At 43.2% G+C, this 14,621-nt stretch overlaps 1 protein-coding gene across 1 annotated transcript; it reads left to right on the plus strand.

Moving 5' to 3' along the window:
* The first annotated feature begins 709 nt into the window (after nt 1-709).
* On the plus strand, nt 710-13,417 carry CRHBP (corticotropin releasing hormone binding protein). Its single transcript, XM_053931934.1, has 9 exons — nt 710-872; nt 3,855-3,984; nt 4,324-4,509; nt 4,940-5,033; nt 5,636-5,793; nt 7,702-7,912; nt 9,670-9,818; nt 11,159-11,276; nt 12,683-13,417. Exons 1-9 carry the CDS (start codon nt 793-795, stop codon nt 12,838-12,840), a joined length of 1,284 nt encoding a protein of 427 aa, XP_053787909.1. The 5' UTR covers nt 710-792; the 3' UTR covers nt 12,841-13,417.
* The last annotated feature ends 1,204 nt before the right edge of the window (nt 13,418-14,621 follow it).

Here is a 14,621-nt window from a genome sequence, read left to right on the forward strand (position 1 = left end):
CAGAGTTTGAAGCAAAATCTTGTATATGTCTGTATCAAATATGTGGTTTCCTTATGGCTTTCAGGACTGTGACTTGCTGTACAGTCTTCCCCTTGCTTTCTTTTCTGTGGTGTTATTTCAAAGCAGTGACTGATTGTGATTTAGCAAAGATGGGACAAAAAATTTAGCCTTCACTGTAGCAGTTGTGACACTATAGAGGCACTAGATTTCTTTCTCACTTTAATCTGGGCTAACTGATCCCATTGTTCAGAAACATTATACTGAAGGATTCACAAAGAGTTGAACATGTATAATAAACTAGAAGTGATGTGCAGCAATCTCCTCCTCTTCAAAGCCACTGATATTGGTATGAGACCTGCAGCCACATGATAACAAGACAGGAATGACTAGCACTACGTCTCACAGACACCATGAAGGAAGTGAAAAGCTAACCCCTGAATGAATTCTCAGTTACAGTGGGAAAAAGCATAAGGGAAATAAATGTAGCTCAGCACAATGTTTAGCAGCTGACACAATATGAAGTTTAAAATCCAGTCAGATGTCTCACACTGTGCATGACTCCACATGGCATCTCTTCAGCCAGCACTGAGCAGCAGTGAGAAATCAGCATGAACAGCTGAGGACAGCGTGCCGGACTGCTCCTCTTCCCTGGAGCAGTTGTACTGCAGTCTCACTGCTGCTCCTCTCAGTTCAAGAAACCACAAGCAGAGGAGCCCCCATGGGACATGCAGAAGCCAGGCTGATCCCTGTGGTGTGAAGCTGCTTGGAACTGTGTCTATGCAGAAAATATGAATGCATATTGAAGATCCTGATGCTAGTGAGGGGTTTGGTCTGCTTGAGCCGCTTGTGCAAGAAGTCAGGCTGCAGCTGAGGTAAGAAGAGATGGGCACCCATGGGATCCTTTTTGAAAGCAGAAAGGGTTCATAACACCTGGCCCCTCTTTGCTACATGGGGGGATCTCTAAGGATTGCCTGTACCTCAAGCACTTCTCACTAAGAAATCTCACTGCTGAGCACTTCATGTATATCCTTCCTGTGACAACTACTTTTACTTTTTATGAGAAGAAGCTGCATTTACCATCTGTATGATAGGACAGAGCATGATTTGATCACCTTGGGGGAGGGTAAATGGAGTTTGTTTCACTACTGTCTTTATTCAGCTTTATTTTCTCCACTTCTTACTATAGCTGGGATTTCTTCTTTGCTATAATATTTGACAAGACACCTACAAGCTTTGAGCACGAGTGGGGAAGGCAGGTCCTCCAAAGCACATTCCTGAAAAGCTCATCCATGAGCACTGCTTCAACAGCCCAAGGCTCTGCACAGGCTGGGGTGCCTAAACAATAGCATCCTGAGCTGCACCAGATCAGAGTGAGTGAAGCCCTGCACTCAGCCCAGACTCTAACCAGCACCATGGCTTTCCATCATTTCTGCCAGGGAAAGGGGCTGCTCCCAGAGTAATTTACAATTGTTAGCAGATCAAGATGCCAATCAACTGGATTATTTAACTTTTGACAGGATGTCACTGGGAAGGCATTTTACTGTGCTAAACAATTTGATATTAACAAAAAATTTTGTCCTTCAGAGTCTTATTATGACTCAATTCCATGAAAGAAAAATGACACTCTCCTCAATTCACCAAGGGTTTGTATCACACTGAAGGTGCTTTTCCCTTCTGAAATGCTGCAGGGTGTTTTGAACTCAATTCATAATGATTTTTCTTTACTTTGTTAGTCACATTCTCATCTCCTGAAAATCTCTGTTTCTGCAAGTGACTTCTAACAAAAGCAGTGCTGCAGCAGGCAAAGGGAGGGTAGAGGGGAAGGGGACCTGTGATACACTAAGGAGGAAACAGAGCTGAGTGAGAAGATGACCTCACATCCTCTCTCACCCTCTGGCAGTTGGGATGCATGGCTAGGAGATGAACCTCCTCTTTTCCCTTTGAGTGTTCCCTTTTGGGGATCTATCTACTTGAGCTCCACCTGAGGCAGCAGAGCCCCAGCCAGCAGCAGCAGCTGCATCTCTTTGCGTGTGATTCCATTTTCCATCCCAAACACTTGCGTTCCCCAAGCATTAGAGCTGCATAAAAAAAGGCATATGAGACTGGGGGCTGAGGACAGCCCTGTGTTTGAAGACATAGAGAGTTACCCCAGGCACTGGGGGGCTTTGTGATGAGGCTGGTCAGGATGTCATCAGGCTTCATCAGCTCCTGTTGAGCCCAGAGCTGAAAAGTGGGGGGGGGGAGAAAACCAACTTGGCACCTCTGTTAAAATTAATTTCCACATCAACAGCAAAGGGTATCTGAGTTCAGCTTTTGCACCAATGTTACACAGAATATCTGTATATTCATAACAAATTCCAAGGTGTTGCATAGGAATTTCAAAGTCACTATAGGCCCTGTGTGAGCAATAAATTACAGCAGATATGGAGGTGGCATATATTGTCCCTCCCACCACCTTGTTTATTGGAGAAGGACAGTACCCTCACTTCATCTGCCAGGATGTCCTTCAGACTGTGGCACTTCCCGCTTTTCTTCCACTGGTGAATGTTGTGCTAAGCCCAGATTTCAGCTATTCATAGACAAGAGTTTAAACTATGGTGACATCACTGCTGTATATTTCATTCTGAGTAGATCACCTCACATCTGGTTTAACAGAGTCATAATATTTTAGCTGCAGTGCCATGTGTCCTTCACTAATTTTTGGAGTTGAATTCTGAAATTTGAAATCTTCAGTAACAAATTCACACACAATCAAACATGTTGTCCTCCACTAAAGATCTTGAAGGACTCACAGCAAGATAATGTCCCTGTCTGACATTCAGGAGGCACTCAGGCAGTCACACTCCCATCACGAGAGCCTTTAACTGCTGGATCCAAGCCCCTTTATAGCAGGCAGCTCCAGTGAGCCCCACTAAACTCCCTACACATCCCACACTCACTCAGGCAGATCAGCTTTCCTCACCAGTTCAAGCCCAGACTTCCCACAGCAGAGCCTCAGACCTCTGTCTCCTTTAGGTAATTTTATAATGGTGCAGCAACAGAATAGAAACCTTGAGCTACTGCCTCCAGAGAGGGACCCTGAACAAAGGAATGCCTGGGCTTTTACACCCTCACAGTCTATGTATATGAAGGTCTGTGATCTTCCAGCTGAGTCCTCGACTCTTGCTGTATCTCCTAGTGTCTGGATCCCTGGGCTTTCTGGAATTCAAAAGGTCAGCAGTTCACAGCCTCTTACTTTGGGCTCGGACTCCTGCCCCCCAGACCTCTATCTGCAGCTCTCACTGCAGCTGCACACCCAGCTCCCTGCACTGTTGCATTCCTCAACACTCAGTGTCTGAGGTATAGGCTGGGGACTGTCAGGGCAAACTGGGACACTGCAGCCAGAATTTGGGATTGGAGGGGTCAAGCTCTAATTTTAACCTTACCAGTCTCTTTAGAGAGTGAGGAAAAAAATAGCAAGTAAGGCTGGGCTCCTCTGCCCTTCTGATCCTCATGGTCTCCAAGGCACCTCTCACCTTCCTGATTAATGTTCCAGCCATCCTCTAATCCAAACTGGGACTAAACCCTGCAGTTTTCCAACAAAACTTGTAATTCCCAAGGAACCTCAATGGATTTCAGGTTCTACATCTAATACCTCTGCTGAGTTCCTGATTTGTAGTACTCAGCAGAGTTACGAATTTTCACTCACAAACTTTTAAAGGTCTTCTCAGGTTTCACTTGAGGATCAAGGCTGAAGCAGTATCAGGAGTTCTGTGATGAATATGCCCTTGGGAAGACCAAGTTTTCATACTTTCTGTATGAAAGCTGGTTTTGGTGGGAAGAGCTGTCTGGTTTTGCCTGTGTGTTTGCTGCAGAGCCCTGGAGGGATGCTGGCACAGGCTGCAAACCTGCCTGGGACACAAGGGTCACCACCCAGGCCTGGCCAGCAGGAAGCACAGGCACAGGCACTACAGAGAGCTGCAGTGCAGCAGAGGTAGGCAGAAGGTAAGCAGAAAGCCCTGCAGGTCTGAAATACCCCGTGACTGCCCCAGGAGGAGGGAGGGATGCTCCTCATTGCTTTCTTTGCAATAACTGGAAATAAACACAGTGCATAAGTGCCCCATATGCACAGGGATGGGCTCTCTCTCCCAGAGATTTTCAGCTATTTCACCAGACAGATTAGGAGGAAAGACATCTGCCACAGAGGGGAATTCAACTGTCTTGAAAATTTGTGGCTGCAATTTGGACCCTTGTCATGCCCACGTACTGTGTCACTGTGAGAGGAATTCAGTTACCATGGGTTACCCTATCAGTACGGGGACCAAGTGCCTCCCCTCCCAACAGCTCTATAAAAAGAGTCACTCCAAGACACCCTGGCGGCTTCTGCATACCGGCACAATCCCTGAGAAACTTGGCCACGGGGGGACGGCTGCTAAAGGAGGTGTCAGCATGCCGTCTGCTTTCCAATTTCAATGCCACCTCGTTCTCATCTTCCTGGCAGCCTCCAAAGGAGAAACCAGATACTTAGAGGTGAGCAATAGGGCTGATGATTAAACATCTCACTGTGCTTTTAGCTGCTGTCTTCTAACTTGTGCTCTCACCTTTTGAGCATTGTGCTTTATTCTCTCTCCCTTTCCTTTCCCTCTTCTGCATTAAACTTACACCTGGGTAACATTAATGCAACAATCCCATGTATTCTGTACTACCCCTCTATTTATTTATGCTCAGCAATTCTGAGGATTTAAGAAACTCTCAGTGCACTTAGCTGCCGGGCTCACCTCTTAGATCCCAGGTTTATTTCCCCTCTCTTGCAGGTTGGCAGCTTTCTGCCTGAGCTCTTGCACAGCTGCACTGTTTCTGGAGGGGGGACATAATATGCTGTGCTTGTTCTTGAGAGGTGCAGGGACAGAGCTGCATTTCACTTTGCCCCAGACTCTTCTTGCCCTACATCTTTAACCAGGTGAGGGATGCTGGTGAAGATGACCCCTTCCTACTACTCAGTGAAGATCTGAAGCGAGAGCTGTCTGCAGGACAGATCTACCGGCGGTCGCTCCGTGAGTTTCTTTGGTGCTCTGGTAGGGAGTACTGACAGGTGGGAGAATCCTGGGCATACTTCAGGGAGGGGAAGGGGCTAATTGGGAGTAACAGAGCTGCAGGAGCTTTTTGCAAGACTAGGGAGAAGAAGGACAAAGCATTAAACCCGCAGAAACCTGTGGTTTAAGGCAGAGGGTGGGGTTCATAGTTAATGGTCCCAAATAACTGGAGTAGGATGGGGATTCCCCACCCATGTCCCTAGGCAGGGTCACATTGCTAAGGGGTGGGGCAGGTGTAGCAGCTGTGACTGGAGCGAAATCTGAAAGAATAGAGTGTTTGCGCACTTGTGCACGTGTACACACCGAGTTTTCTGCTCAGAGATGCATTGACACACCATCCCCCCCGTCGCATGTTTGTGCTCACACCTGCCAGTTACTATTTATCCTCTGATGCTCAGCAGGCTCCTAATTGCTTCAGCTGGCTCTCCCTGTCCTCACTGCCAGCCGGATCCCAGTGCGGGGGGGTCTCTCCTATCCCCCTCCTTCCTTGCACAGTGGGAGCTGGCACGGGATCTTCCTTCAGAACAGGCAGAGGCAGCAGCCCTTTGTCCCTGCTTCTCCAGGGTGCATTGACATGCTGAGTATAGAGGGGCAGTTCACCTTCACTGCAGACCAACCACAGCTGCACTGCGCAACCTTCTTCATCGGGGAGCCCGAGGAGCTCATCACAATACACTACGACTTTGTAAACATCGACTGCCAAGGGGGGGACTTCCTGAAGGTAAAAAACTGCAAGTCTCTGCTCTCCTCTGACTTGTGAGGTGTTTGCTGTGTGTGCAAGGGGCAGGCGAGTGCATGTGCACATCTGTGTGTTGTGTGTGTTTTTGCGTAAAAAACAGGCTTTCACAAAGCAAGCCCCTCCGGGATGGCTTCTTCTCCTTCCTGAGGCACTCTGAGTATGTGTCCTCCCCCATCACCACTCCTCTAAAGCAAAGTCAGATGCAGGATGAGGATCCTTCTCCAGCCTACAGTACTGGCTCTTCTGAACTTTTCCAGAAGCGCCTCTATGGAGTGTCCATACCTGGGTGGACGGCTGAAAATTTGGTCAGTAGGATTTACTTATTGCACTGTGAATCACATGAGCCCTGCAGATGATGATATAGATCTCTGGATCACTGTTACTGCTCTGGGACCTCTGCTCTCAGGTCACTTAGCATCATATTAATAGTGACTGGACCATTGCAGGCTTTCTTTAAAATTTCCCTGCTAGAACTTTTCAGGACATTGGCTCTGAACAGAAAGAGGCTCACGTCTCAGAGCCATTTATATTCCAGTGTTAAAAAACTTTACCAGCACATTTCTCTGGCAGGCAGGAGCATTCACCAAGATCTGAACTTGGTCAAGGAGAGAAGGGGAGGCTCGATGGTCTCTGGCTCCCTTGGCTTTGCACTTTGCCCTTTGTGCTGAACTGGCAAGGCACAGAACAGACCACATCCCATTTAGTGGCAAGCTGAGGTCCAGGAACAGGGAGAAGGAGAAAAGCTGCCCTTCAGCCCTTTCCTTGTCTCCTGCTCAGAATTCTGTCCTTTCATTCCATATCTTGACTGAGATGTCTCCCCATGTGGCTACAGGGAGACTGATTTCAGTCTCTTGTGGGGCTAAGGCTTTTGTACCTGCACTTATGGTCACTCATGGAGGCTAGAAAAATGCCAAGATATCTTTTTGTTTTATTGAGCTTTCCTTTCTTTGGTAATGGTTTCCCAAACTTTTCTATTATATTACTATGTATATATATAAGCAGCTTTTCCCTCATGTAATTTGAGCACCTGCATCCCATTACTTCAGAAACTTACAGTTCTGGCAAATCCAGAGACAGATCCTGATGTTTTTTTCATCAGGAAGTCTCACATCAGACTTACTGACTGAAGTGATGGCTGAACCTGGTCCTTGAATTTTGGGGGTATTGACTGAAGTGTTCAAGGAATTACCATGTGAGAGCAGCTAGGAGGGAACTGAAACAGCAAACCAGGCAGCTGAGTATCTATGCTAGAGCTAATACGTATTTCTACTTCTGATCTGAAGATGGTGGGGGAAGATTGTTGCTTTTTTGTTATGAAGGAAAGATTTGTAGAAGTTGATGCTTAAGATCCAGATAAAAAACAGGACTTGTTTTATTTTCTGGTGGTTAGGATGAAGTAAAATAGCTGACACAAGTGAGAGCAATACCTCTGCCAATAATTCCTCCCCAAAGTTTTTTGTATTCCAATATCTCTGCAGGACCACTGGGACCATTAATGACAAGCTGCAAAGCATCCAAATCCAGCTGGTCAAAAACTTCTCATAGTGACAATGCAATTTCAAAAAAAAAAAAAAAAACCAAAAAGAATGTGATGATGCTGAAGAAAAAAGGGATACTTCCCTCAAAACAAAAATTAGATTACAAAAGTTGTCACCTGAAGGAGATAAAAACAACATTAAAAGTAATATGTATCCCTTTCCTAAACATCCATTAAAGCATGAATAATTAGTTAAATGTTAGGAAATCAATAAATAGAACAAATTTTTGTTTTCAGTTTGTGGCTTTGAACAGGTTATATGGTGTCAAGAGTGTCTGTTATACTTCATGTTTCTGTTCTCTGCTAACAGAGTATTAAGCAAAATCTGGTTTTATATTATTGAATCTCTGTAGGTGTTTGATGGATGGATACTCAAGGGAGAGAAATTTCCCAGTTCCTTGGACCATCCACTCACCACTTCTCAAAGATATGTAGACTTCTGTGAAAGTGGGAATATTCAGAGGAGCATCAGATCATCACAGAATGTGGCAATGATCTTCTTCAGGATTCAGCTACCAGGCAATGGATTTAGTGTCACAATCAAGAAAAACAGCAATCTCTTCCGTAAGTCTGTATTTCATACCACCAAAGGGGCTTGAATTTGGGGCAGGAAGCAAAGAGAATGTGCTGCTTTGTACTGAGTTTTATCACTGTGGTTATATGCACTGACATGGCTGCGGTAAGGTTGGTGGAGCCATGTGCACGTGCATGCCTGCAGGCTTGATTCAGGCTCAGTATGTGCCCCTAAGGAAAAAAAGGAGCTTAAGAGATCATACAGGCTTCAATATGCAAGACCATAAGGCTCTTTCTTTCAAATAAGATCCTTCCCAATCTAACGTTGGCATGTTTCAACACATTTAGCTAGAACAAATAGTATTAATTGAGCAACTTCAATCTCAGCATTTTCTAGATCTGAGTGAACAATGAGGAAAAAAATATTTGAAAAAGTTAAACAGTAAAATCAGTGTATTGAATGGATATGTGGTAGTTATGAGAGATATATGATCACAGAGATCGATCTGCAAGTTCTTTGCCTAAGCCTCTAGCTGGCAAGGCACAAATTATCATAGAATCATGGAATGCCTTGGGTTGAAAGAGATCATAAAGGTCATCTCGTTTCAACCCACCCCCCACACCGCCCTCCACCATGGCCAGGAATGCCACATACTAGACCAGGTTATCCAGGGTCTTATCCAACTTGGTAGTGAACTCTTCCAGCAGTTGGGCACTCACAACTTGACTGGGCAACCTGTCCAGTACTTCACTTGAATTGTGTTTTCCAGAGAGGACAGGACATTTAACAATTATTGTTCAGGCCAGTCTGATTTATCTCCTAACTGCTCAGTGACCAAACAAAACAAAAACAGAACAAACAAACAAAACAAAAATCAAACAAACAAAAACCTCCACCCAAACAACAAACAAACCCCCTCCCAAAAAAACAAAATAAAAAATAAAAAAATAATAATTAAAAAAAAAACAAAAAACAAAAAAACAAAAACAAAAAAAAAAAAAAACCAAAAAAAAAAAACAAACAAACAAACAAAAAAATAATCACCCACCACCAACCAAAAAAAAAAGCCCCCAAAACCAGAAAACAGTGACAGTATGTCTGCTACGTCTTTACTCTGAGTTATTCAGACTTGGGCCCACAAGTTAGGTTCCCACTCTGGTATGGCTTCCTGCCCATGGATGTTATTATCGCATTCAACTGCTGGAGGTGGCTGGTGTCTTTCACTGTCCTGCTAAAGCAACTGCAGGACTCCAGATCTATGTCAAGAATCCCTTGGGTTGCTCACATAGAAGATAAGTTACTCCTTTATCTGAATTCTTAAGTTTGAACTTGAAGATAAAATCACGCCCTCATTTCAGTGAGATATTTTGCAGTGTAAAGAACTCAGTTCAGAGGAGCAGAATAGGATTTAGGGGGCTGCTGGCAATGTCAGGCAATAAGCTGTCAAGACTAAACACAATCTCTCCCTCCACCCATGTTTAGCCTCCTTCAAACTGACAAACTGTATGAGCCCTTCATAGCATGAGACCCTGATGTACAGATTTTAGGTGTTAGGTCTTCTATTGACTGCTTCACCCTCAGGTTCTGCCAGACTTCATGCTATATAGTAAAAAACAGGGAGGGAATTTTTAAAGAACAAATGCTTTGCAAGAACCTCAGAAAATGCCACACATTTTTTTTTTCAGCATTTGGTTGTAACTCCCAGTAATTAAATTATCTCTGCTTTTTTTGGTGCTTTAATTATGTAGTTTTGCTACATGCAGTGGTGACTGGACAACTAACTCTTGTACCTTTTCTTGTGTCCCAGCTTGCAATGTCATCTCTCAGACCCCCTCAGGAAGGTTTACCATGGTCATTCCTCACCAGCACAGAAACTGCAGCTTCTCCATAATCTACCCAGTGGTGATAAAAATATCTGATCTTATCCTGGGACATTTAAATGGTCTATTTTTAAAGGTGGGATCTTTATTTCCTAAGAAGATATTAGCATGTGCAATTTCTGTGGGCACAGAAAAGGGAAGGGGTGAAGAATGGATAGGCTGTGGTGCTGGCTGCTCAGGCATGGGTGTTCCGGACCTCTTGTGTGCACGCTGAGAGCTCTGGTTTCTCCCAGAGAGGAGAGCTAAGGCTGCCTCGTCACCATTGTCTCTGTAATATTGCAATGGCAGCTAAATTATGCAAAATACCATTAATGAATATAACAATTGCTTGCCATAACAAAGGGTAGGATTTCATTATAAAGAAAGGAACACTCTCTCTGAGAGCTGTCTGTCTGCATTTAAATTAATGAAAGCAGCAAATGCTCTGAAGAGAGAAAGGAGCCACTAGATAGCGAGGTATTATCACAGACAAAATACAAACATGTTCACAACTCATTGCTTGCTCCATATTCTGAGCATTCTCTACTCTGATCTAGGGTATTTGGTGCTTAGTGACAAACCACGAGAAAAGGACAGGAGCTATTGGTGATACCTGTGCCTGGGAGGTGTAAGAAGGTGCCAATTCCAAAATATTCAGAAAAATAGAGCAAGGGAATTTGTTTTCTCCTGCCAGTCAGTCTGACAGCCTGAGTTCTTCAAGGAGATTGCCAGTGTCTGAACAAGCCAGGTTTTGAGAGATGGGCAAGTGTTGACTTATTCAAGTTGACTTATTCAGTGGTGAGCAGAAAAGGACAATAGCAAAGGAAGGTAAAGAAACCAGGCACTTAAATAGCAGCATAGGGATGACAGCCTATGACAGGATGACAGTTGCTCAAGGTGTCCATGCAAGATATTTTTGGCAAACAGCAATAATTTCAGGAAAATTGTGTGTTTAAGATACAGTAAGCCATTGCTTTCAGAAAAAAAATACTCTTTTTGTTAATTTCTACCTTAGTTGAACTTTGCCACAATTATGCATTTTAGCATTTTTTTAGGAATGAGTATGATATAGTGGAACTGAAGTTCCTGCCTGCCAATTGAATATTGGCATACATACAACCCATGCCTGCATTCATTTGATTACATGTTTAAGCATCCAGAACCAGATTACTTATCTGCATTAAAAGCAGTTGAATCGACACCTTTTCTACTTGTCAGTAATTTTCAGATTCTACTTAGGTCTTTCTTTGGAATGCCTTAAGAAGATTAACTTACTAATGTCAAATCAAGGTAGTACTGCTCAGGATGAGAAACTGATTTTACAGAGCTTTAAGCACAGGGGATTTCTAAAACCTATTGTTAGCGCCAATAATGTCTGCAGAACTACTACATTTCGAAGATGAATGGTAAATAACTTTTGGCCTCTGCCTTTTTAAGAAACCATCCGCAAGCTGTGCAGGAGTGGGAGATTTTGTAGAGCTTCTTGGAGGAGCTGGCTTAGACCCATCCAAGATGTTTCCACTAGCTGACCTCTGTCACTCCTTTCATGGGTCTGGTAAGAACTTCTTCCAATTACCTCCACATAATAAGATAATTAACCATAATAAGACATGCAGAGACCCCCACACACATCTGGACTTCCTGCTAGATGGGTGAACTTCACATTTAGCAGAACATGAGCACTAAAGCTATTCAAGCCTGCGGTTTGGCTATGTGTCACAGCACACCCATGACCACCTTCATTTGCCCCTTTAGTAATCATTATGACAAGGCTGAATTAGACATATTTTAAAAATTCTTGTCCTATGACAAAAATAAATATTAGAATGTCAGCACATAAAAAGGTCTGGAAATTCACAAAAAACAAAGGCAGATTGTTACATTTTCAGTTGAAGAGCTTTTCTCTCATTTACTCAGTGTTCCCAAGACCTTTCCTGCTGCAGGTGTAACACATGCCCCAAAAGCCTCAAAGTTCCCATTCTATACTTTGAACCTGCTGGGGGTCTGAATCTGTTTCATTGTCATGCTGATCCAGTGCCTTCTTTCTCCCCATAAAAATAAGAACTTCTAATATTCAATAGCAGACTCCAAAGTGTGGCAGTGCTATGACAGACTAACCCCTGTGGCACACTTGTCATATCTCAGGAGTACAAACAGGGCACTGGAGAAGTGGCATTTTCACAGAGTTGCAGGGCAGGAACGTGCCTGGCCCATGGGTCTCTCTTGCTTTCATCACACCACAACTTAACAGTCCAGGCACTTTTCAAAGATTTAACTGGTAAGTGCTGCTGTTGAATGATAATACAGAGCGATGGAATGAGATTAAAATGTGTTTTCCTGGTGGTGTGAAGGAAGTGAAAATCCATCTCAGCAGCTCCTGCTCTCTTGGTGACATACCAGATTTCTCCTCAAGTGAGGAAGTTCCCCCAGGTTCCCCAGACAAAAAGGCTTTGCCAAGCCTCCACTCAAATGGCTTGCCTAAAGCAGCAGTTAGTGACACTCTATTTCCCTCAGAGTAGGACCATATGCTGGGCACTACCATTTGACTTTGTCTTGATGGGACTCTCACATGCCTTTGTTCTTGTGAAGATTGTCCTTACACACAAATCCACTCATCCCTCTAATGGGAAACATTTTGATGTTGCTAATTTTGGCTGTCTCCAGGATAGAGTGCCATTACCCTTACCCATCACTCATGCTATTTAACAGTAGCACATAGACATGGAGTAGCATTTGGATGAGGGAAGGATACTTGATTAAATACCCAAGCATTGTAAAGCAAAACTAACAAACACAAAAGTTAATCAGCAATATCAACATCAGCAAGTCATCATGACACATGGATTTGCTTTATTTCCAAAATTGCATGTATTGGTGCTTCATAATTCCCATCATTATATATCTCTTTTCCCTCACTTTCTCTCATACAAATGTGTCTTTATATCTCTTTTCCTTAAATAGCCCAAATGAAGATTGGCTGTGACAACACTGTGCTGCGAATGGTCTCCAGTGGCAAACACATCAACCGTGTGACATTTGAGTATCATCAACTGGATCTGCAGGAAACAGAAACAAGAAAGGAGAACAGCATTGAGGAATTCTGCTTTCCTAGTATCTGAGAAACCAGGACATGCATCTTCACATAGCAAATGAAAATAAAGTTCTATAATGTATTTTTTCCTTTAGTTAGGTGGTGATGTTGAGCCTTTCTATAAACATAATTCTTTTCTCATACAAATTACTCATTCCCATCAGCAAGCAGGAAAAAGCAACAAATGTATTACTCTTTGTTATTATCATTATATTCTTTCTCCAATGTTTAAGCGCATTTACCATATCAAAAATCAATAGCAAGAATAGAAGGGTACTTTTCCTGTATAAATATTATTAGGAAAATAGACAAAAACCCTAGTCTGGGGATATATCAAGCCCACAATAAATATAAACTTAATGCAACAGCTTTATCCTTTTATATCAAGTATAAACAAATAAACAACAAAAAAAAAAAAGATGGTGAAATACAATTCCTGTTTTGTAAGAGGAAGCCAAACATTCGTGTGCATAAAAACTACTGTTTTACTTATGACTATAAATGTACTATTTATTTCTAATGACATGTTTTTAATAAAAATTTATAGCATGAGACTTCCTTACACAAATCCAAACATAAATAAATACATTCAAAGAGTTGGCAAAGAGTTCTTATGTTGTATTTTTCCTGAAGACATCTTTTAACATACTGATTAAACTTCCTGTGCAGTTTTCTGGAAATGAAAATTTTGAATGCATGTTGTTGAAAAACTGTGAACTATTATGAGCAAAAATTTAGTTTCTCTATGTTGGTTTTCCCTCCACACAGAATATGTTTCAGAAGTACACTTACTGGTACCTTCCCTCTTTCAGATTTTTTGGTTAGGTGTCCTGCTGGCCTGTGAAGGCAAGGATACAAAAATATAGATTTCTTTTTTCCAGGTCTTTCCAGGAAAGGAGTGACAGCCTTGAAGAACTCTGGGAAGGACAAATACAGTACAGGACCAGAGCTGTGTCCTAGCTTTGAGAGCAAGGTCTGATTGGTATGTTTTCTGAGAGTGGTACCTGCCAGCAACAAGAGTAAACTGTTCCTCCTCCAGGGCTCAATTAATGATGAAACCTAATGAATCCAACTGCATTCCTGAAATCTTTCACTCTAAATTATGGCTCTTAATCTCACAGTCATTCTTCCAAAATCAAGTGTCTTGACTATTCAGCAGCTCTGCAGTTAAGCTCCATGACTGAAGGGGATGAAAACCACAGGATGCCTCAGACTCCCTCTTTTGGTTTTGGAAGCCCTGTTTTTGTGATTGACTCATGAACAGATGAATGTCTTTGGCAGACTGGTCAGACTCAGGTGAGTGTATCCACCCCTGCAGGGCTGAGTTTATGGAAAAAGTGGGGATTGTGGAAATGTTTAATTTCATTCTAAGGAAAACAGAAGTATTGATGGCTACTCCACAACATCTAGCAACCCTAACTTGGGTCTCTGACTGGGGGGTTCTTGGCCACTACATCCCCGCTCCAGCCTCATGCAAACCACTGTGGGCTTTCCAAGCCATGCTGAAGTGCTGGCAGTGATGGTGTCACCATCCAACATCAGAAACATCACATCCTATAATCATAAAATCACAGAATGGCCTGAGTTTGAAGGGACCTTAAACATCATGTAGTTCTAACCCTCCTGCTGTGGGCAGGAGCACCTTTCACTAGACCAGGTTGCCTAGAGCTCCATCCAGCCTGGCCTTGAATGCTTCCAGGGATGGGGCATCCACAACTTCCTTGAGCAACCTGTTCCAGTGTCTTACCACCCTCACAGAACAGAACTCCTTCCTAATACCTAATCTAAACCTACCTTCTTTCAGTTTGA

This window comes from Vidua chalybeata, chromosome Z (assembly GCF_026979565.1).
Source record: "Vidua chalybeata isolate OUT-0048 chromosome Z, bVidCha1 merged haplotype, whole genome shotgun sequence".
Classification (NCBI taxonomy): domain Eukaryota; kingdom Metazoa; phylum Chordata; class Aves; order Passeriformes; family Viduidae; genus Vidua; species Vidua chalybeata.